At 41.1% G+C, this 25443-nt stretch overlaps 1 protein-coding gene across 1 annotated transcript; it reads right to left on the minus strand.

The window, feature by feature from the left end:
- Positions 1 to 715: 715 nt before the first annotated feature.
- Positions 716 to 24748, minus strand: ylpm1 (YLP motif containing 1). The gene is given in 21 exon segments (XM_050057659.1): positions 716 to 902; positions 1129 to 1250; positions 2964 to 3015; positions 9437 to 9511; positions 9826 to 9909; positions 10015 to 10098; positions 10186 to 10362; positions 10480 to 10599; positions 10742 to 10804; positions 10902 to 11056; positions 13159 to 13349; positions 13594 to 13771; positions 13874 to 13963; positions 14060 to 14201; positions 15328 to 15451; positions 15765 to 18385; positions 18388 to 18568; positions 18697 to 19211; positions 19464 to 19652; positions 21903 to 22127; positions 23798 to 24748. Coding segments are annotated over 21 exon segments (6096 nt in total). The 5' UTR covers positions 24359 to 24748; the 3' UTR covers positions 716 to 755.
- Positions 24749 to 25443: the final 695 nt, after the last annotated feature.

Genomic DNA, 25443 nt, shown 5'->3' on the forward strand with positions numbered 1-25443 from the left:
GCATGACCAGAAGAAGCACAGAGTTATAAACTACAAATTGATCGGTGAGTAACCGTAGGGCCCGGTTAAAAATAATAAGAAAAAAACCTATACTGTATCCTCATCAATGAAACAACTAAAAAAATTGATACTATCGGTGATATCGTGACCTCGATGAGACTCTTGTTTCACCACAGGTAAGCTTCAGTGTTTTCACATTGTGGAAACCTGCGGAAAGAAAAAGAAATCATTGATTCACTGGCCAAAGACAGATTAGTTTGTGATCAAGTTAACTAAGAAAACTCTTTCCCAATAAATGTGTGCATTCAGACACTCCCATTTATACTGTATTTGCATCATTGTAGAAGATATTACAGGTATTTTTTAAAAAATATAGGCTTGCAATCAAACTTAGCAAAGTCACTTTTGAATTACTCAAAAGCATTTTATTCACTATTTCCTGCATATAAGCTCAGAAAATGTTAGACAAGCCTTTTTAAGAAGCGGCTTGGTGAAACTGTTGATCCATAAAGTACATTTTCAATGGACATGCAATTAGAAAAGGTCCCAAACATCAAGTCGTGAAAACTGTAATTACTATAAATTTAAATGTTGTAAATGTGACACAAATCACCATTTTTATTTCAAAACGTTGATTTGATGACTAACTTTTAAAAGCCAGCAGTAACATCTACAGTAATCCTAATGACATCATAGAGAAGAGAAACATACACACCTTTCCATGAAGGGGAAAAGGGGGGGATACGATTATCTTCTTAGAAATACTTGGTACGGTTGAGAGCTCTTTGTGCCAGCTGTCCGCTCTCATCCGTTATTCTCTCCCAGTCTGTTTGACCCACCACAAAGCCGATAGCACGCTTTCGATCCGCTTCCTTCTGCTCTTCAAGATCAGCCCATCGAACCTTGACAGAACAACCAGGGTACTTTGTTATGACCAGGAAGAGGATGACAGAGCATCATCATCAAGACAAATCAGCTTCATTAAGTAAGGTTATACAACTTGGTGAGTTTCCAAACTGAAAATAGCCCTGGAGTACCTGGATTTTGAGCTTTCTGTATTTTCGTTGACAAACAAATACATTTAAGACGAGCAAAGCAACAGTTCTGTAGCACAGCATAGCGATTTACCCTTTTCTTTCCTGGTTGGGACAAACGTGTGGCATAGTCGTCTGGTAGCTGAAGGTAGTCCTCCAGGTCTGCCATGTCTTCACGCTTCCTCTTCCCACCGCTCCCCAGACCGTCCAACTTGTCTGTATAAATGGAAGATCACTATTCTGTCAGTCCCATGAAAACTCAAACCTTGTCATCCTAACATTAATTTGTCCATGAAAAGACAGACAGTCACTCAGCATTATCGGTTTTAGCAACGTCCTGCTTCTCATACAGTCACATACAATAACATCTGACAAGTTTAATCACAATAAACTCTAGAGGTGGTTTTCTTGGTCACTTTCCTCCCTCGATTGTCTGGTGTGGGATTCGTAGAAAGTATGACCACATTCACGTTTTCTAGAGGTGTAACAATCCATTGATCTGGATTGATGTACGAAGTGAAAACACTTATCCATATCGTCAAGATTTAAGATTTGCCTTTATTCTTGAAATTCCAATGGCATGTCTGTGTCACTGTCAGAGAGCACCAGGCAGATAATGGTAAGAAGCCAAGAAAAAGACGAAGAGGATTCTTCCTCTCTTCTCAAGTAGGGATAGGTATTTTAAGTATTTCACACTCAAATAGAGCACTCACATTAAATTATTATACAGTACTTGCAAAAAAAGGTCCGAAATGAACATCCAAGCAAAAAATACGTGCATGGCTGAGGGTTAACCTTCCTTTTTGCACTGCAGACTGTAGAGATATGATTGGCATGTTAAATGTTATATAGATTGCTCTGCACATTCATTTATTTTGTCAAAATCCTTCCAAACATCACTCTTATGACCTTAGATTGAGAAATGCCTGAAAACTCTGAATGTTATCTGCTGCTGTGCAGATCTATCATTTTGGCTACATGGAACTGTGCAGATATTCATAGATAGCCCATCACTGCATCCTATCCAAAAACATAAACTTTAAATATAGAGCAGAGTCAAATTATGAATGGGTGGAGGAGTGTATGTGATGTATTGTGTGAGTCTTTCTTTATGTGTGAGGGAGAGAGCCACAGGAGAGAGTGAGAAAACTGAAATGCTGAAGCAAGTCTAATGCTGTGTCTTAAAAAAAAAAGACGTGACATTTACATTTATTTTAAATGTAATTTGTAATTTACACTTGATGGCTGCAATATGGTCATTTTATCTATCCCAAGTGGAGCAAGCTGTGATACATTAAGTATATTCAATATATTGCCCACCCTTAATCGGGATTTATACTTGTGCATCAGCTCTATGCAGAGCCTACGCCATTGTGAGCATTTATACTTGTGCGGTGGTGTGTCTGTGACTCTGCAGTTACACCTCTAAAACACACATTAAACATGACTTAATAGTAACAGTTTTAAAGTTTCAAACACAAATCAGCTTCACTATAACTCGCAGCGTTCACAGACAAAACACTTGTCTTTTGCTGGACACATTTTCCCCACAAATACAACAAGCTAACATTATTAGCACAAGGCTATGGCATTTTACATTGTGTAAATTAGCCTAGCGGCTATCAGACTTTTCCTCTACTCATCACAATTTATTGTTTCTTATCTGTGAAATTAAAGTAAACAGAAGCTTCGTTTCCACCGAGGGAAATGGTTTCAGTTACAAAAATAGACAGAAGGTATGCGCCATGTAGACATTCCTGGGGAGGTGCACTGCAGGCTACAGCGTAGGCTCTACGCAGAAGTATAAATCCCACTTTAGTGCACGGATACACACACAGGTATAAAACTACAAGGCACCATAAACATCATGAACAAAATGAATATAACAGAATAATAATAATAATAAGAATAACAGAAAGGAGTACCTACCAAGTTTTGCCTCAGACGTGTCCATCTCCCATTTGCTTTTTGGAATGTAGCCCTATATTATATAAAGAAACACTACAGTGGTTAAACATTTGGGTGATACAGGGAGAGGGAGAGAGACAGCAAGGGGAGGCTGAAAAGAGAGCAGACTGGTTTATCAAAAGACAACACAGGCGACTGACGGATGAGGACTTAACTAGTTAAGACACATAATGTAACAGTGGCATGCAAATATACTGCTCCTGCAAGTTGAGAGAAACTAATGTGTTCAGACTGAACTGTGTTTGTGGCTACATGTAAAAGAAAAGTAAGAATGGAGATCAGCTGTGCTCTGCTTTGGAGAACACAAACTCTGTTGCTACGTGGCAAACCTCCATCTTCTGTCAGAGGATAAAACAGCAAAAAGAGCACTTCAATCTCCTATTATGTAGTCTGCATGTGTGAGCTAATGATCTACACATTTTACATTACAAAGAAAGATGCCCCTCTGACTGAGTCTGCAGATCAGCTGCTCAAACATGAATATCAGCTTTGTTAACAAATCATAAATATGTTGATGGTCCAAAAAGCACACTCGCTTTTCCAACAGCATCCCTCCGAATCCTCAGCTGTCAAATGACACTGATGCTATCTGACTGGCTAGTTAACAGCAAACTGCTAACAGTCCACTGCCAGCACTACCCAGTTCCTCAGTAAGGACTCTGTGGAACTTAAAATATATATTTAAAATGAGTGCAATTACACCTCGAAGGTTTGTTTCCTTTGGATGAAGTTATTCTGGATAGCTGCAAGCTTCAATTTTGAAACATCATGACCAGCATGTGAATGTCTGGTACATCACTCAAAGAGCGACCTCTTTTTACTGCAGCTGAGATGATGTTAATTTAAGAAAAAAAAAGTTAATTATTTTATCAAAGACAATAAACCCAGGCAAAACCTTTGCCCCATATAATATATGACAGACAAAACAGCCTCTGCAACGAGTGATGAAATAAAATGAGTAAAGCTGATAATAGTTGCCTCCATGGCCCATCTCTGTCAAAATGTTATAATTAACATCATGTTTGATGGTTTCATCGGTCAAACAACAACACATTTAGGTCAGTTTATCTCTCTTTGACTTTAAGAATTTGAGGGACTTTTGTCCCTTCCAAGTCGCTGTTTTTCCTATCAACTCCTTTTTCTTTGTAAAGCCTTTTAGGTGTATAGGGATGGGAATTAAGAACCAGTTCTGTTTGAGAACCAGTTCCGAATTTTCTGATCCATCGGAATTGTTTGCCTCCAATTCCTTTTAATGATGCTGCCATGTTTTTCTGGCTGTTGTATGCTGTAAAACAATTAAATCAAACTGGGCTTAAATTCTTGGAATGTCATGTATTTGACATTCTACACACAAGTGCCACTGCTTCTCAACTGAGCAGCACATCCATCACTGAGGGTAAATGTCTTGTTACAAAAACATTAACTCCAAGTAGGCAGGCTGAGCAGATTTCTCTGACCAAGAAAATCTAAATTAAAATGAATGCTGTACAAAAATTCTCTCATTTTATCTACACTGTGGTCAGACTCAGACGTAATAAAAAGTTGCCTTGATGCCTTATAGGTCTATTTTTTTCCCCACAGAGAAAATTGATCAAGAATCAATGAGGGAATCGATAAAGAATCAGACTGATAAGCAAAAGCCATAATGAAATTGGTATCAAGAAAATCTTATCAATCTCCATCCCTATGGGTGAAGACAAGAGACTTTCTAACATCTTTTTATTTCTTACTATATCAAGATAAATCTCCCCTGTCTCTTCAAGAAAAGGAACACTGGATATAAAAGTCTATTCACAGACTAGATTATGAGGTAATTTGTTAAATTCCACATTAGATATGTATTCAAAAATGTTTTCATCTATTTATTTATTTATTTTTGACATGAATTTGCTGTTGTGCTGATTATTTAATTATTTGCTTTGGTTCTCTTTTATTTGTAGAATGTAATTTACACCGGTCAAAACATATATGTTTTTACCCCTTTTAATTTTTGTGCAAAAATTTAAAAACTTTAACACAGGTGTTTTCAATTTTTCGGATTAGACCTCTGCTCAGGTTAAAGATGGGCGGAGCTTTGCTGTCACAGAAAGACAATCAAGCGCAGTCTGTACACACCCATTCAGTCCTGGCAGGAAGTCTAATCAGGTGCATGAAGTGAAAATACCTGTGTGGGTGGACGTTGCGTGTGTAGGAGCTTTGAAGAAGTTGATTTTTTATTCAGTATGCGTTAGGTGCATACTGTAAAAAAACAAGCATTTGTTTGACTCTTTTTTAAAGTGTGTAAAATTAAGATGAATATATCAGTACTGCTCAATTTGTTATGAGTATGACAAAAAGAAAACATATAGGATAGTGATGTGTTGCTGGTAGTTCGTCTTCCTACAGCATCTGCTCAGATTTAATCTGAGTTAAGGCACACTGGATTCCTGTTTATTGTGCAAACTGAAGAATGTTGATTAAAGTTAAAAAAAGGAGGCATCCTGTTGCTTTACAGGACAACAGACTCAAAGGTCTGTTCAGATTATTTATAAAAATATTACACACAAGACAAACAGCCTCTCTACAGACTTTACTGAAAAATAATCAGATTTAAAGTAGCTGTATGTGACATTCAGAGTACATCTGTGATTCAGAGTCTGAGCCAGGATTGTCCACATACAGCTCTCAACATGGAGGTGTCTGAGCGCTGTGGCTAGCAGCTAACGGTGCTTACAGCTTGAACAGCGACACAATGACAACAGTGCTGACAGAGCTTACATTGTTCACATGTGGGGTACTGGAGGGTGTTACGCATCTGCGATGATGACATTTGGCCACAGTGGGTCAGGACGGGTTTATCAGCGGTAACCGCTGTATGAGGTCACTGCAGAGCGGCAGCTACTAGCTAGCCAGTGGGATACACACAGGAACTCACATGCAAAAACAGGCACGCACGGTCGGACTGTCGGACCGTAACAGAGAAAACAGAGGCTCTGATTTGTGATTTCATTCTCCACTCAGGATACCATCAGTCCACTAAACATCCTAAAACATTTAATAGTTGTTTGCTGCTATATTAATGCTCTGAATATCACATACAGAACCTTTAACAAAAAACAAAACTACATACAGACTGGATTTCCAGCTTGTACTGCCAAGCAGCAGCTGCTGCATGCTCTGTCCACACTCTGTGCAGTTTAGCACCTCACAGTGCGCTTCTGACTAACATGACATCACTGCTGGATGTGGTCGCAACTGCAATAAACAATATCTGACTACATCCAACTTTGATGCCAGGTGTGGTAAAATTAATTGCTATTTTCAGCGGCAATACTGATGTACTGATACACGGACTCCAAGTATAATTTTGTTTTTTATGTTATAGAAATTATAATAAAAGCAATTTGAGCATCATTGGTCCCTTTAAAGTATCATACTTAGCTCAGAGTAAATTAGCCAAAAGCCAACATATAGTGGCTTGAATAAAGTAGTGTACTATGCTATAAGGAAGATTAATTGAGACTTTTTGTTTCGTAAAAGTTGACTCCATGGTGTTGGTTTGTCCTGGGGATGCAAAACATTCACCACACTGAGGACCAGCGACAGCCTTATTAGATAAAGTGTTTGATGCTCCTGGATGTAGCTGTTCTAGAGATTTAAGCAAAGCTTTAAGTTGTAACCTTTAATTTCTTGTGACTGAAAAGAGACAGTCGTTATAGGATTTGATTTTGCTGACTTGTAGCATGAATGTAAATATAGTATTTCTGCAAACAAGGAACACTGACTTTGTATTTACACAGTCTGTATAATTGTGGTCCACTGTGGGACACAAAACTGGTTTCAGGAGAGCTTAATAAAAGCTTCAGTACAGATACAGAGACACATATTGTGACATTTGAGGACTTCTCAAATCAGTGTGATGTCTGTAACTTTAATTTGTTGTAAATGTTTCTTTATTTTTCAAGATGTCAGGAAAAAATTACAACAAATGAAGAAATCAAAACTCTTTATAAAATCTAAACAAGCCGGTTGGAAAGTGGTATCATGTCATTTGTTTCAATAATAAGAGTGGTTTGTTTTAAATAAAGAATCTGCATCTACTGCTCTGATATTATTGAGAATTCAGACACCAGAGGTGCTAGAAAACTCTCACAAGGGCTTAAGGGGCATTTTTATAATTACCATTATTATTTAAACTATCTGGATGTGAGAACTAATGGTTTCAGCAATCACACCAGGCAGACTTAAAAGTCTGACACATTGTGATTAATGTGCAGGGCCACAATGCAGCAGTTTTAGACCTGCAGTTCAGACAGTACAGTTTAAGGTTAGGGTGATTTCAGCTTCATGATCAACAGTACACGTTGGGAGACGACACGCATGCTCTGTGTGGAACTGCAGGCCTCAACTGGCTGATTGTAACAATAATCAAAGCAGCTCGATTTTAATTCATACACCCTAGAAACAATATTATTTTCTGCACTTCAGCACTAAGTGCTAACCACGAAGGTACCACAAAATGTCTAAAAATTCAAAATGGACTTTTATAAAAAAAAATTTGAACAAACTACAGTCAAAGTGGTTTAGAAATATTAAGGCATATTATAATAAACATGACAGATGGAAACAGCACAGTCAGTGCAGAGCTTGTGATTTTCAAACAAGAATGGTCTGATAAAACAATCTTCTATGTTACTAAGGCATTTTCATGTACCAGTCGATATTGTGCTACAGCTGTACCATACTAACAGATGCCACCTAATGGCACTAATGGGACCTTAATGGTCTGGTTGGACTGGCGCAACAACTTTTTAAACTGGTTTGATATTAAGCAGCCGCTCCCAAGTGGAACATTATGAGACTGAGAGAGCCCATGAATAAGAGTGTAGCCACTCCGGTCCACTTGGTGGCAGTAACACTGCCTTGTCTCGTCTTATGACCCCAAAAAGTGCATGAACTTTTTAGCAAACAAACACAACGTGTGGTGTGCACATCTTCCCCCCTCCCACCATTACTGATATTTGAGCTCCTTCATGTTGTCATGCTCTCCTTACAGCTTACCAGACACTAGTGCAAACTCATAAATAAAGTATCTGGCTCTTAAGCTGCTAAAATGCTTCGCTATGTGCCTGATGTTTGCTGCTGAGCAGGTTGTGTGCAGTGTGTTACAGTGAAGTTGTGAGCTTGACAGCTAAACAATTGCTCACTATAACACTCCATGAAGCCAATGAGATCTATAGGTTTGGTTTATTACTGCGAGTAACCCCTTTCACATTGTTACATAGTTTTCCATTATTTGAGACATTGTTATTAGAAAAATATGTATTATAGCTGCTTTATGGTAAGGCAGATTTGTTGTTAGCTGTTTGATTATTATGCAGGCTTATTGTTTCAGCTGTTTTTTTCCCCTTCTCATGAAAATGACTTTTCATGATCAGAAATTCATGAAACTTTGCCTGCCCCGCAAGTATAGTCCCAAGCTTTGTATACTCCATATGGGGAAATTTCCCCTGAGAGTGGTACCAAAAGAAACATTTAAACTTTCAAAATCTTTAACTAAGCATTGAGTGCTTTGCATTGAGTTGTGGATATTACAAAGTCCACCACTCTGATGTTATCAACACCAGTACAGGTAATTCAATTTTTTTTAACTTTTTTTTTTGTTTGTTTGTTTGTTCAAATTTCACCAGAACAGTTGTACGTGTTCAGAACTGGATAACTATATTATTTGCTTTGGGATTGTATAAAAATCAGAGTATCTCTGTAAACATTTTCCTTCTTTTCAGAGGGAAATATTTACGTCATCTTTGTAAAATTCATTTGGCAGATAAATTACAATTATTCATTCATTTCTTTTAAAATCCCAGGATTTTAGAAAGGACTGACAGAAAAAACAGATAAGACATTTTTTCATGTTTTTTCAATGATGACTTTTTAGTTGACATTGAATTTCTGTCTTTTGTATTTTTTGTTTTTGTCTTTCCATGAGTGAAAATCTGAACTTAGTATAATGGTCAAGTCTCATTCACAATAATGGAGGCCAAAGTCTGGGAACACTGTTCCTGGTGGTGGTACTACAGCAACAATATCAATTTCAAAAATTAAACTTTGTTTAAAAAAAAACACAACAACATTGATGTGAAGAAGAAAATTATTTCAAATTTCACTAACAAGGAAATCTGAGGAAAAAAAGACAAAAAAACTAAACAGGAATCTTGCAACTGCTCCTTTAGTTAATGGACTGCTGCACCTATTAATTTATTTCTAAAATGATTCAGTACAGTGTTTGTCTAGCTCCCTTATATTTTCTCTGCTCTGCTCTTCCTCGAAAACTTTATATTTACTACATAATAAATTAAATAACTGGATAAGCCTTATGTGGTAGATGGGAATACAAATAAGTAAAAATGTTTCTGAAACTATGTGGCCATATATTTAAGCTTTCCGTGTCCTACCATATCACTCTCTTCTTCCTCCTCTCTCTTCTGCTCCTGGGGCTCGTCATCAGGATTAAAGTCCTCCATTTCAACCTAATAACACAAGCACATGTTAGTGTCCAGACCTTTGAATCGCCCCACTCTGTGCTTCACTCTTTAAACCCCAGCAAAGCGAGTGTGTTTACACGGTTACACATCAGTATGGACTGAAAATGACGTTAAGTTCCCATGAATATGTTGGTTTCTTGGTGACTGTTTAAGGAAAATTGAATCCCTCTCCCCATGGAAATCTGTTAGAGTGGACACAATGTCAGACTAAAGATGGAAACTGAGTCTGTGCCAATTCTGTCAGAAATCAGGCAACTATAATTATAACTACAAGAACCGACAAGCTTTGAAGACCTCACCTCCTCTATAGCAGCATCCTGAAGCAGCGACCGGACGTCCAAGCGCACCATATGACGTGGCGAAGGCTCCCAGTTGTTGGCCATCTGCGTATAATATGCTCCATAAGAAATGTATTCTGTATGTAGGATCGTCAGTGAACATCTCTCTCATTACAAATGTTTCGGAGACAGTTATTTGGTATTACAGACCCTCGTTATATCCTTTTGTGTGCGCCCATGGACGTTTCTCTTCGCACAAGTCTGTGTGTCTGCGGTGATTTCAGCGAGGTACACCTTGAAATAAGGAAAACAAAACCTCTTTAGCACAGGGCAGACTGGAACAACACTTTCGATTCTGACACATTTGTGAACACTACTCACCTCAAAGCCTTTTGTTTTAGCTGCGCTCCAGAACTGATCAAAATGTTTAACCCTGTCATTAATAGTGTCCAAAATGATGAAGGGGAAAAAGCCGTCATCCAGAGTTTTCTTGAACGTTTTCAGCATGCTGCTCCGGTACGTGTCCTCCATCTCCGGCTCGTACTCGTACTCAAGAACCTGCAAGACAGATTTTTTTATTGTATTACATTGTTTATATTGTTAACTGCTGCTGAATTTGGTTCCCAATTGCATACATTTTAGCACCACTTTGGTATCGTTGCACGTCACACTCACCTTGGTTTTGACCCTTTTCCCCGTGTCTGGGTCTTTCTCAGTTTTCTCAACCTCCGTCATGAAATAGTCGTCCAAAACAAGAACTCTTGGAGGTGCGCCGCCACAATCAACTTCCTTATCCTAAACGCCAACAAGATTGAAAAGCAAAGTTCTCATGATTCAGTTTGCTTTGTTATTAAAAGGCATTGATAACTGTCATGTTAAAAAACATCTTCTTGGGAAGGTCTGTGAGTATTTATTTTGCTGGTATGACTCCACTCACCCGTATGAGCTTTGCAACGTGGCTTTTTCCACTTCCTGGAAGGCCTCTCATGATGATGACAATCTGTTAAAATGAATCACTTAAATTAGTATTCAGTATGATACTGAGTGTGATAGTGTGATACTGTCAAATCAGGAAACACTGCAGCAGTTATTAGTACCCTTTCAGGTCGAGATGATCTGCCAGGTGGTTTGAGGATATCGTCAATATTCTTGATTTCTGGTTTCTTCTCGACTCGTGGAGGCGGCTGAGGTGGAGGCGGAAGGGCAGGTGCAGGGGGAGGCCCTCTGTCGTCTTGGTAACTTCTCCTGTCTACTGTGTGATATTGATTGCAGTTCAAGCATTTCTCTGAATGGCACTATTTCCCCACGATAGATAAACTTTTAATAACTGAGAAATAAATTTGTGATTTAAAGCCCAGTCCAGACCATAGAAACAGAATAAGAGTAGAATGGACATTCCCTTCAAATCAACATAAGAGCCATTTATTACCTCCGCCAAGGAGGTTATGTTTTCGCCGGTGTTGGTCTGTTTGTTTGTTTGTCTGCAAAATAACTCAAAAAGTTATGAACCGATTTTGATGAAATTTTCAGGAAAGGTGGATAATGGGACAAGAAACAGATGATAAATAAATAAATTTTGGTGGTGATCGGATGAAGCAAAGTGGATAAAATAATAAATTAAGTCTATGGTCTGACAGCCTCAGCAGCAATTAAGATGGTGAAAATAGCGCCATCTGGTGGCTGGAAAGCACGTCTTGTTCTACTTGCTAAATATTGTAATTCTAAAGTTGAAATTAATGTTCTGTGTTGGAAAAAAGAAAGTCAAAAATATAAAAAAAACCCCAGTATATTCTGTGTTGGTAAAAAATTAAAACGAAATAAATACACCACAGTGTCTCCATGGTGAAGGCATATATAACCTAACTAATAATGATAGTGATAATGATAGTGATGCAAATAACCTAATTGTGATGCAGGCTGCAAAATCTGATGCAGAGGGGGAGGGAATATCACTTCCTTGGCGGAGGTCTGCACTCTCTGAGTGCTTTTCTAGTATGTACATTTTTCTTATGCCAAGATGCATTTTCAAATCAAACAAGCAGTGGCCAACTCCAGACATACCTCATTCAAACTCCACAGAAACAAAATAAAAGTCACCAAAACCAGCTTACTTAGTGTTCGTAGTCACCTAGTTAGTTAGTCCACTGTTTCACCAATCACCAACTGTTATCTAGTCAGTAACTTCACTGAGTTAGATGTTAAAATATGCCGATCAGCATGCTGTTTATCCCTGCGGTCTCTCTCTGCCTCTTACTGAGCAGCGGCTCTCACTCGTTCTTTGAAGGCAGCTACAGTACATCACGTTTCAACAACCAGGCAATTAAAGGCAACAAAAGAAAAAGGGAAATAACAGTAACATTTCAAAGAGTAATGCATTATTTGAAAAAATAACTAAATAACAGTGGGCCAAAAGGGAGTTCTCAAACTAGTAAGTCTGACACAATTAATGGCCCCACTGACGCCACTCGCCATTGACTTTTGCACTAGTCAAATGACCACGACAAACAGCTCAATGTCCTCCCTTCTCATTTTATTTCTATGGTTCAGACCGCAGATCTGCAACAAGATAAGTCTAAACTTACGACAACTTGCAGTTTACACCAGTGCAACTAGACAAAACAGTGTATCGTCTCCATAGCAGCGATTCTATGTACTTCCATTTTGATTTCCAGCCTATTGGGTATATTTTTTAGCTGAATATAATTTGTAGCCTCTTTGAATATGTATGAGGATAGTGAGATACTTCCTACAGTTGCATTTCTAGTAGTGATGATGAGTAGTGATGAAACTGAGTTTCAGATGGGCCGATTCACAAAAATGTAAGCCACAAAAATGTAAGCATCCAGCTCAATCGATTAATAAGTCAATGAGTATGTGTGTGTGTTTGACATGTGCACATACAGCGAGAAGTAGCAGCAACCCACCATCCAACAAAGACGAAATACGTGTCAACAGCTGCATGGATGTATATTAGACAGGCTTGGCAGAGATGAAGGGCTGTTATAGGAGAATGCCACAGCAAGCAAACACGCCATCTGCAGACAGTTTACCTGACTTGATCAGCAAGGTTGGCTACGAGCTGATTGGCTGTTGAAATAGGTGACGTGCCTTACATTCTAAAACCAGCCACTGGCAACTGGAAAAGCTGAGTCACAGGTGACTCCATCAGTCAGCATAAAAGCTGAGACAGACCAGTTCACACCGCTGCAGCTTTTCTCTTCAACGTTCTAAGCCAGTTTCATCTCGTTGGGAATCTTTGGTCTGAACTGGGCTTAAGTGTGAAATAAATTCCCACCAAACACAGCTGAAGAACGTGAGTACACGTCTGTTAACAGATGTAGAGACTGAACCTACTGTAAGGTGAGGAGCTATGGCCGTAACGCTCAGGCACACCGCGGTCGAGTCCGCTGCGCTCGTATGGAGGTCTGTCATAGCCAGGCCTTCCATAATGTTCGTCACGATCACGACTCCCACTTCGGTCCCTCTCCCGAAGTTCCCGCTCTCGGTCCCTGTATCCTGAGCGTGAAGAAGGTACCAGTGGAGATCTAAACAGAGGAAGAGCGTTGTTAAGTGATGCCAACAGAATTTCGTGTTTCAAACTGGCACACACTGATGACTAATCACAATGTAGTGACACAATGTGATATTGTACCTTTCTTCAACCATGGACTGTGTGCTTGAATCAAAAGACAGACAAACAGAAAACAATATTACACATGTACGGAGACAGTGCACTTCCGCACAGTTTGGAAAAAGAAGGGTTTCAGGGCCACCAAAGGAACACGTTACCTGTCATCTCTGTCTCGTGGCGGATAGCGCTCCCTCTCATATCTTTCTCTTTCTCTTTCATATTCAGGTGGCTTCTCTCTGTATAATTCCCTCTCTCTGCTGTAATCCCGGCGGTCCAAATAGGGGTCCGATCGTCTTTCGTAATAAGGGTCTCTGCCATAAGGATCTCTGAGAGGTTCTAGGAGAATGAAACAGTTCATTAATGAACAATGGTTGGAAATCTGCAAAAGCAAGCTCTGTTTGACTCGAGACAGGAAAGATTAATGGGACAGAGACTCACCTTTCTCATAGCCCCTGTCTGATGTCACAGGGTCAGGCCTCAATATAATTCTCTCACCATAAGAGATTCGCTCAACAGTGGCTCCGGGCTCTGAAACATTAAGGTTTAATGTCACAACAAAGTCCTGAAACTACATCTGTTGTTTATCTATTAAGATGGTCAAATGTGTTTCTTTGCTGCTCATACCGTGCCCATGCCCATAATCCACAGTCTTTGGAATCAGTGGAGTTGTGGATACAGAGAGAGATGGCTGATAATCTGTTGCAGCAGGTTTAGGATCCCAGGACACAGGTTCAGTTACAGCTGTCTGAGCAGTAGTACCGATTCCCTATGGATGGCAGATTTAATATGATACTAATCTGACAGGTAAATACAAAATGGCAAAGTAAAAAATATAAAAAAGTATATAATTATACAGGTGGGTGATATACCGATTATACTCACAGACTCACTCATCACAGACACATAGTATGACTTGTCATGTAATTTTTTAAGCTACCTGCACAAACATGATATGTCAAACACACACTCCCCTTGCCCATCCAGATCACATTCTCTTGGACGATAGTTTGTGAGCAGGTGAGGCATGTTTCTGTATCTGCAGAGCTCCAGACCGCGGCCAATTATTTGTATTTTGCGACCATGGAGCACCAGTGGGCCTTGCAAATAATATTGATATATGAACTGGAGGAATGTTAGTTTGTTTCCAAGTCACGGTTAATAAATCTTCACATTAAACAGCTCCTCTGTAATAGTTGAACTTTCTGCTAACAGCTAACTGTTGACGGGAAGCTCCAAGTTCACAACAAAAACATCAATACTTCCAGCCCGAGATGAGCCGCGTGCTTCAGAATAAAAGTGCCAGTGGTTCTGCTTTGATTTATGTCATTACAGCCACACTTACATTTTATTATAACAGAGCCTTATTTAACAGTGTTTTGTTTAACTTAATTTTATTTGTACTTCATTTAACTTCATTTATCTTTATAACAGTATTTTATTTAACTTTGTTCTAACTGTACTTTCTTTAATTTTATGAGAATAGTACTTTTTAAAAACTTAATTACAACAGAACTTTAACTTTTTTATATCAGTACTTTATTAATCGTAAGAGTATTTTTTCTTCAGTTTAACAGTAGTTTATTTAGTAATTTAGTAGTTTACGGGAGATTTTAAAATATCTAGATATTTATCGTGTATTGCGATTTAGCCTAAAAAACATCATGATATTGTTTATAGGCCATATCGTCCAGCCATGTTTATATAAATAACAATAACAACAATAAAAAATATAATTTAAAAAATACATTTGTAAAAATGTATGGAAAAAAGTCTGCCTAGCATCCTCTAGTGGCCATGCTGGTCCTTTAGTACCAATGTGCATAACCAGTGATCTTGCCTGTCTTACAGTGATGCACTCTTACTAATGGAACTAACAAAGCTAAATAATTTACCTTCAAAACATTCCTAACGTCTGGTGGGATCTCCAAACCAAGAAGACCAGCAGGAAGCTCAGACAGGATGTCAGGTGGTGCAGACTGAGGTTCAGCACCAGGTGTCTTCCCCTCCTGCAATTCCCTGTTGACACCCCAGAATCCCCCAAATCCATTAGACCATAAAGTAAAGTAGATAATACACAAGCAATATAGCAGAGCTGCAACTAAAATAAAACAATGACTACAGAGTGCAAAGGCAGGCCAGCCAAGCTTGTTAAAATTTCATCTCAACTGTTTTTATGTGGTGGCAGAAATCCCAGAGTTGGATATTTCAAAACCTAGGTAAATAATAACACTGCACTGTGTGTGGCTAGATCTCACAAGACAAGTTGTAATGTATTTTGTGCAAACCTAGCACATAATGTGTTGATCAATGATAAAAGTCTACAAATTACCTTATAAGTTTCAACTCTTGAGCAGCCTTCAAGATGATCTCATGCTGACGCTGGGACAGAGCAAGTACATTTCCACTTGGTCCTTGAGATGTCGGATCAACGGAGCTCTCTGGAGGATTTGTGACAGGTACAGCGGGAGGTAAAGGTGTCCGTATATCCAAAGGAGGCTCTTCTTTACGCTCATCATAGTGAGCTCTGCGATCCTCATAGTCAGCAGAATACCCTCTCTCTGGTGGTAGAGGAATTCTTGAAGGTCTATCCCATTCTGAAGGCGGTGCTGGTGGTGGGTATGGTGGTTCTTCTTGTCGGTACGGTGGCTCATCCCTATACTCACAAATTCTAAGTTCCCCTCTTTCCCTGTCATGTTCATCATAAGGATATGGGCGACCTCGTTCTCTTTCCTCTGGCCAATGGCCATCTCTGTAGGGCTCAGGTGGCGGCATGCGAGGGGGATAGTCCCTCTCAGGAGGAGGACGCTCACTGTCCCATTCAGACTCATAGTACTTGCCCTCATGCCGAAAGTCATCAGGAGGATAGTCCCTTGGTGGCCGCCAGCGATACCCCTCTTCTCCATGACCATAGTCCGCTACAAAACCCTCACTATGTCTTTCTTCATATTCCTCATGTGTTGGAGCTGGCCGCCACATGCCTCTTGCCATCCCTCGACCCATAGGTCTCCTCCTCATTCCTCCGGAATCCATCATCTCATGTGGAGGCAGAGGACGGCCTCTGCCATGTGGCGGCTGCCACTCCAATTCTCTCTCCATGCCTTCATCGTACAATGGCTCCTCCATAGGATCCATCATTTCGTGAGGCGGTGGTACACGACGCCTGCCTCTTCCTGCATCAGGATGCATCGGATGGCTATGAGGGTCATGTCCATGGTACCCTTCTGGATCCATTTCAGTATCATCCATTTCCATTCCATGACCTAATGACTCGTGATCCATTGGCCCATGTGCTGGGTGAGGGGGGCGTCCTCTTCCTGGGTGCATGAAACCAGGATGTCCAGGTGGAGGACGACCCCTGCCGGGTGGAAATGGGGGTCTCATGCCTCTCATTGGAGGTCTCCCTTCTCCCCAGTAAGGATCCCCTTCCTCTGAGTATTCTGCTGACTCAGGTTCTTCCCAGTGTATCTCCACTGGCTCTCCTCTTCCCATAGGTGGTCCTCCTCTACCCATAGGTGGTCCTCCTCTACCCATAGGTGGTCCTCCTCTACCCATGGGTGGTCCTCCTCTTCCCATTGGGGGTCCTCCCCTACCCATGGGGGGTCCCCCTCTTCCCATTGGAGGTCCCCCTCTACCCATTGGAGGTCCCCCTCTACTCATTGGTGGACCCCCTCTACCCATAGGTGGCCCTCCTCTACCCATAGGTGGCCCACCTCTACCCATAGGTGGCCCACCTCTACCCATAGGGGGTCCGCCTCTACCCATAGGGGGTCCGCCTCTACCCATAGGAGGACCACCTCTGCCCATAGGTGGGCCTCCCCTTCCCATATGGGGCCCTCCTCTCATCATTGGGGGCCCTACTCTCCCCATAGGAGGTCCTCCGATTGGTTCTTCATAATACTCTTCCTCTGTCGAGTAGTGATGTCCATCTGATGTCCACATTTCTTCAGGGGGCACCTCCGATTCCTCATCACCGCACTCCTCGTATGAAGGATCGTGCCAGTGATAGTCTTCCTCCTCTTCCTGCATCTCCAAGTTCTCCTCGGGTGGCACGTAGTCATAAGACATTTCTTCCATATCCTCCTCATGTGGCATAGTATTCGGCCCCCTAAACTCTTCACAGACCCTTTGCCCACGTCCTCGTCCAGGCATTTGGACAGGCACTGGGGGCTGGCCTCGTCCCCTTCCAGGAGGAGGCCTTGTAGGATCTGGCCTTGACTGCATATGGACAGAATCTTGTGGGTCCTGTTGGATTCCAGGGGGCTTTGGAAGCAATTGGGGTTTGTTGTTTGTTAATGGTCCCTCTGGTTTGTGGGAATTTTGTGGAGCAGTATTTTTTGATACTACAGTAGAAGGAGCAGTTACAGGAGGCTTGTCTGTACCAGGTTTTGGTTTTTCGGTATTGATAGAAGCATTTTTGTCATCTGATTCCTCAGGTTTTGTTTGTAATGTCTGAGGAATAGGGTCATCTTGGACAAAAAAGCCTTCAGCTCCAAGCAAGTTGTCATCTGTCAAGTCGTCAGCACTGGCCTTACCACCTGATTCTGATTTGACTTTTTCTTTTTCAGACTGTGGCGGCCCCGCTGCCTTTCCAGGAGTCTTAGAATCCATACTGGCTGGTGGTTTAGGGGCAAGTTGTGCCTTAGGCTGGGGACCTTGCTGTTGTTTTTGCTGGGGCACAGGTGGGCGTTCAGTTAGAGGCTGGGGGACAGGGAGCCTTTGGGGCTGTTCAAACCTGGGCTGCCCCCCAAATCGAGGTTGGTCAAATCTGGGGGGACCATCAAAGCGCTGCCGTGGTTGGTCAAACCTGGGGGGACCATCAAAGCGGTGCCTTGGTTGGTCAAATCGAGGGGGGCCATCAAAGCGCTGCTGTGGTTGGTTGAACCTCGGGGGCCCATCAAAGCGCTGCTGTGGTTGATCAAACCTTGGGGGCCCATCAAAGCGCTGCTGTGCTGCTGTGGTTGATCAAACCTTGGGGGCCCATCAAAGCGCTGCTGTGGTTGATCAAACCTTGGGGGACCTTCAAAGCGGTTCTGTGGTTGGTCAAACCTTGGGGGAGCATCAAAGCGCTGCTGTGGCTGGTCAAATCTTGGAGGACCATCAAAACCAGCATTGTTTCCGGTGGGACCAGCAGGACTACAGAAATTGTACGACAACATTATTATTAATAAAGCTTCTTTAGTGATAACCTAACAATATAAAACAATACATATTCACTGTCAACATGAGATACAACACAGTAATACAAAACAATCCCAACTGACCGTGGACCTCTGATGCTGTTGACGCTTGGTGGCTGAATGGTGGGGGGCACTGGAGGTCTGACTCCCATGGCTGCAGGGCCCACTCCTCTCACAGGAGGACCAGCAGGTGGTTCTGAATGTGGCCCAAAGCCAGCAGACCGTGGACCTTGAGCGTTGGGACCAACACCAACTGGGGAATGCTGCACACCCAGGCTTGCTGACTGCTGCTGCATATGCATGTCTTGTCCAGGGTACTGGCCAAACTGTCCCATCATCCCGCTACTATACTGGCTTGAGGCGAATGGCACCATGGCAGTGAGGGTGGCCACCCTCTCTTGAAGGTGGGCATTGGTCGCGTTCATCTGCTCCTGCCACTGCTTCCACTGGCGCTCATAGTCCTGCAGTTGGTCTTTGTGGGGATAGGTCTGGAACTGCTCGTACCACAGGGCGAAGGAGCGATCCCAGTCCCCGAATAAAGGGGTGAACTGCTGCTGTTGCATTTCATAGTGCCTCAGCTGCATTTCAGGAGACATTGACTGCAACAAAGGACATTTGGTTTAAATGTTATCATATATGTACATGCAGAACATAAAAATTACTGAGACATGACATCCTGGGTCTCTAGAATGCTACCAGCCTCAGTGATCAGAGTTGTTGTGTCTCTTGGTTCCACTAAACACACTTTGCCTGCTTTTCACCTGTCATTTTCTAAAGGCTGCCAGTCATTTTCAGACCAGGAAAAGTAACTAGCTGGATAGTAGCTGTCAAAGAAACTACAATTCACTCACCTGTAAGTTTGTAGGTTGCTGAATCAGCTGTTGGTACTTTTCCAGGATCTGCTGAAGTTTTTCGTGTTGTTGCATAAGAGCCTGGTACTGTAAGCCTGCTCTCTGCTGCTGTACCTTCTGCCACTGTGCTGCTGCAGCCTGCAACTGCTGCAGGCGGGCAGCCTCCTCTGGGTCTTGTGGGACCTCGGGCTTTAAACAGAAATAAGACAAGATTGAAGCAAAGCATATCTTTGTAACACACAGGGAATATTTGTGACATAACTGAGGATAGTTTAGGGGATGACATTTCATAGATGGTAGCAAGGCACGACTGAGAACATTTTACACAGTCATTTAATGTAAATGGCAACATTTATGTCCAAATTCAGATATCTGAGGTGGATTGGAACCAAAAAGAAAATGGATCGGTGCATCTATTATTTTGACTTACTTTATTCAAAAAATTCTTGATAAACATTACAATCAGCAAAGCAAGGTGTTAATTTTTTTTTTTTTTTTTTGCAATGATACTGAAGAAATTTCAAACTATTCCCAGTCCTACAGACAAACAAGAGGTGGGTAAAAATATGTATACAAGTGCATTACTTTCACCAGGCAGGTGTGACAATAACCATCAATGGGGTGGGAGTCATTAACAATATAGAACGATGAATGACTGTGCTCGAGTCCTATGAATTTCACATATTCATGAAATGGCAGCATTCACATAACCACATGTTATTACATGTGGTTAAATATCTATGAATATGATGATGGGTGAGTGGTTGGTGGGACTTACGGTGTCCGTATATGTAGGTGAATTTCCTACATTGTCACTCTGTAAATTCATGCAAACAACAAACATATTTAGATCCAGTAATAATGTTATATCTCTTGTATACCAAGTTTAAAACTGGATTTGATGTGTTCTTAAAAGGCTGCTGAATACAGCACAGCCATTACTGCACTGAACAAAAAGCAACAAACTTATAAACATGGGTCAAATTACTGTACTGAACTGCACAAAAAACGAAATGCTGGGTTTTAAATGGAAGTATTTTAGCCCAGCCTAGGCTACCTGAATGGTTCAAAGCTCAGGTACAAATCTGGCATAGGGATCAACAGATTATCGGCCAGGCAAATATTCTGCATTTTTAAGATGATTAGAATAATTATTTATTTTATCTGATAGCCGATAAAATAAATTAATTGTAAAATAGGGACTTTGGCTTAGATTTCGCTGCCTCTCTCTGCCTGTAGTCACCACTCAGTTCTTACTCTGCTGCCACAGTTCTATCAGATTGGTTACCCATCACGAGTAACAGCCTATCAATACTGTCGTGCTGCAGGTGGTAAAAGAGGAAGACAGACTTGAGCTGCTTTTGGTGGGCGAGCAGAGCTGTGTGTTGAATGTGTGGCAGCAGATATTACTGAAATGGTAATAAACATCACAATCCAATCCGATGAAGCTGCAAAAACACCCAGTGTTTCACCTGACAATGCTCTGCTGTTAGTAATAGTTACTGTATGTAAATTCAGTTGTACGCATACAAGAACTGCAAGGACAGGAGGATGGAGTGAGACGGCACTGGGACCCAGTACACGATTATCATAACTTAGAAAATCGCAGTGCAGTGAGGACAGAAATCTCATACACCAGAAGTAAATAAAGCGGACCAGGACACATACACATTCAACCCACGTTGGACCCGTTTATGAGTCACCAGTCACTCTGTTACTGTCACGACCGAAAAAGGCCTTGAGGAGAGATGTCAGTCTGCAGTGTACTTCATATATAAAATAACACAGGGCGTCGCTATTGAGGAGTGTTTTTGTATTGCGTCAAAACCTCAGTCCATACTCTCTCTCTCGATGGATGGACTCAAGAAAAGGTCTGAAAGTGCAGTGTGGGAGTAAGACATAGCAACACCAGGGATGGCAGACTGCGATACATACAAAGACGGTGTCATTAAAAAAGCAATGGCTCTTTTATTTTCTAAGATAACGTAAAATGTTTTAAGATAATGTTGTCACTATGAATATTAATCAATACATATTATGGTGTTGCTTTAGTGTTAAGTGTTGTGAGTTCATAATATTTGTCACAACAGTTTAACAGATACAATGCACCCCTAGCCCACAACTAAGAAGCCTCACATGTCACATGACAGTGTCAACCAGTTGTTGTTGACATTGGTAGTAGCGGCAAAATTAGCCTCAAACAGAGATGAGGGGTAAGGGTGACACAAGTCTAGTAAGCTCACTTCTTTCTAACTCCACATCCCAGATTTTTGTGTTCAACCTTATAGTCTTTAGCTCCAACCCATGATGACTCAAGTGAGGGACTCCTGCTGGAGCCACACAAGGCCATATACAACTTCTTTAGCATTATTCAGCAGTAGTACATGCCAAGTTTGAATTCTTACATTCACACCACCATAACATTACAGTAATGCTTACCTTTGTATCCTCAGGAGGTGGAGGTGGTGCTGGGGGCTCCTCTTTCGGAGGGGGTGGAGGAGGTGCACCTTTTGGCGGTTCTGATGGAGGGAGAGGAGGCACAGCTTGGCTTTGAGGGGGTGGTGGCACAGGACCATCACTGTCTTTCTGATTCTGTTTGGCCTTCTCTTGTTTTAACTTCTGTAGATTTTGAAGATGTTGTTTGTACCAAAGTTGCTGTTGCTCCTGTGTGAAACAAAAACAGGGACATCTGTTTGAGGAATCTTGCTTTTCTTGTTTTACCTGCACATTCCTTGCTCAATGTGACATAATAGGGTTACAATTTCAAATTTTATGTCAATGGCCTAAAAATCACACAAACAAACAAAAATGGCATCAGAAATTAAGTCTTTCACCTGCTCATATTTCACTTTTCTGAAAATGTAAATAAAAAATATAGTTAACCAATTCGGGCAACATTTATTTAATGTACAAATATTGATTTAACTATAAAATTTACAGTGTTAATATGTGTTGACATGCTTGGCATTGCACATCATAAAGCTCTACTCTAATTTCATATTGACCACATTAAATATAAACCAGACCAGGTTATACTGCCGAGTTAAATTAATATTTTCTTCTGTTGTATGCAGTTGAGCAACCGGAGGCCTCCAGGACAGCTGCAATGCTCCTTGCCAAGTCTGTGGAACTCTATTAGAGGGATGAACACCATCCATACACAAGATAATTCCTCATTTATATATACCACCTCTATTTAATCAGGTAATCTCATTAAGATCGAGATCTCTTTTGTAGGAGAGACCTGAATACGGCAGATAGAAAGAAAAACTACCATAACTGGACATTACAAAAGCACATACAGCATCAGATTCTCTTATAGAGATGGTGATGGAGAGCTTCGCCTTACAGGTTGGTCTAAATTCGTCCACAGGTGTTCAGCTGGACTGAAATCTGCTGACTGTAAAGGCTGCAGCATTTAATTCCCGTCAATTTCATTCTCACCAAACCATTCAGTGAGCACTGCTGCACTAAAGCATCAGCATTCAATATTTTTCATCACTCTTTTATTCAGGTTTTTCCTTTAATTTGTCCCATCTGTGTGTTCTTTAAGTAATATTGTTTTAATTCAACAGAAGAAAATGAGCTTAATCGTATTACACAGTCATAATAAAGACTCCTTCTCTCCATTGTTTTCAGTAATACAACCTCAGGCTCTGCATATACAATAGTACAAGTACAACATCTCAGATTTCAGACTTGATAGTCTAGTTTGTTGACTAACTGTCCATCATGGCACAGCTCTCAAAATCTGTGTTGTAGGATTAAAAAATATCCACTTTTTTCATCCAATCCAGGTGCTTTACTCTTTATTATCTGTTCTTTGATTCTGAAATCATCTGCCAGTATTCTCTATGCAGAAGGAACAAAACTTTTTTTTTAAAGTCCAATCAATATTTATATATTAAATAAATGTAACAGCTGGCGTACCCAGAGCACACCCTCCTCATACCCTGATCCACTCCCTGCTGATATGAGCAAGACACCCCAAATTCGCATTGCAAGTGGATCATGTGACTGAGTCTCAGTGTATGAGTTATGGTGGTTCTGAATCCAAAACATTATGCTAGATATACTGGTTCAGTTTGCATGTGATTAAATACATCCCAATATGGATAATTCAAGTCTGTTTATCAATTACACGACTTTAAATATATTTTGATTCTCTTCCACGTTTGAAATGCACGGTATGATGCTTGTGCATTTGTGTGCACCAGGGTTGGAAGTTATCTTTTTTGTCTACCTGCCACTGTGGCTGGTGGAAGTTCTGATTTCCCGTTGAGCAAAGTGATCGTTGCCAAAACATGGCAACACATGAAGATACAAGGCATTACCTGCAAAGGTAAGGAGATGTCTTCCTCTACTGTGGGTGGATCTTTCTTGATGACCTCTTTGGCTTTGGGAGCACTGTTGTTCTCTGGTGGTTTGGATGTCGGGGGTTCTGGAGGGGGAGGAAGCGGCTGAGGATCGCTGGGCTGCGGTTGCGGTGGGAGGGGAGGAGGCTGTGGGTGTCCCGCCGGAGGTGCAGGGGGACCTCTGTTCAGCTGAGCAGGTATCTCGTCCTGCATATAGTACGGCGGAGGTCCAGCACCGCCGTCTGGATGCCAAGATGGTCCTGAATATCCGCCCGGGTGTCCACCACCGTACGCATTATCATTGCTGCCGTGCTGTAACACAGACTGGAGCTGTTTCTGGTGCAGCATCTGCAGCTGCTGCATCTGCTGGAGGTGTTGCTCTTGGAGGCTGGAGAACATGGAGCCGCCGGAGGAGGGGGCCTCGAAGCCGCCGAAACCCGATGTCGGTCCTGCGTGGCCGCCGCCAGGTTGCTTCCGGGGCCCAGGCCCTCCAAAGTTTTGTGACGGGGGTGCCCCATAGCCTCCCCAGGAGGGAAACATTGTTAAAAAGCAGAATCAGTAACCTGATCCTTATCGTGACTCTGAAACGGCGAGGCGGTGCGCGCGGCCTTTGTGTTCACATTCAGCCGGGCCTGAGAGGCTAAAAGCTAACAGCTAGCATTAACCTACTCAACGTTACATTTTCATTTCCCGACCAGAACAGAGCGCATTAAACAAAGAGACTGAACTCCAACTCTGTAGCGAGACACTGTTATCCGTTAGAGAAATAAATGAATACCTCTATCGTTGTGAAAATAAGTTACAAAAACGTTTAGAAACGGTTATATCATTGAGTTACTGATGCTACAGTGCGACGCATTCTCTCACTGATGACGGAAATACGTCACAAGTAATCCGGTGACCACTTCCGGTAGTTCTTTTTTTATGTTATGATTTTATACTGAAATATAAAAATAACCGATATGGTGAAAATGTTCTTTTTACCAATGTCGTTTTCTATAAGAATACCCATGCTTTATTTTTCCTCAAGTATATACATATTTTCTTAACTTTCTAAAAAAAAAAAAAAAAATGAAACAAAAAGTATATTCAAAATTACCCTTTAAAAATAAATAAATTAATTGTTTGTGTTTTGTTTTTCTTCTATAATATCTGATTAGGCTATGCTTCCCATTATACATTGCTGTTTTATTTATATACATATATATATATATATATATATGTATATATATTATTACTATTATCAGTCTAGTAGTAGCAGTAGTATGATTTTGCATTGATGTTTTTTGCAAAACATCGATCTTGCCTGTTTATACAGTCTTATGTAGATTTATTTTCCAATAAAGCATAAGACAATTAAGGTCTTTGATCAGAAGTTTACTGTATGAATGTATTAAGATAATAACATTTATTTGCACTTAACCAGGCATGTCCAAAGTCCAGCCCAGGGGCCAATCGAGGCCTGCGACTTGTCTTTCAAAATATACTATATACTGTAAATACACAATATTGGTTCATCAAGCAAGTTCACCATGCATTTCTTCTTTTCACCTCATTATGGCAGGACAATCACACAGTTTGTAGACATGTACCAAGTAACGGCAAACAGTTGGTGACCTAGTTTC

The sequence above is a fragment of the Epinephelus moara genome, chromosome 12 (genome assembly GCF_006386435.1).
Source record: "Epinephelus moara isolate mb chromosome 12, YSFRI_EMoa_1.0, whole genome shotgun sequence".
Classification (NCBI taxonomy): domain Eukaryota; kingdom Metazoa; phylum Chordata; class Actinopteri; order Perciformes; family Serranidae; genus Epinephelus; species Epinephelus moara.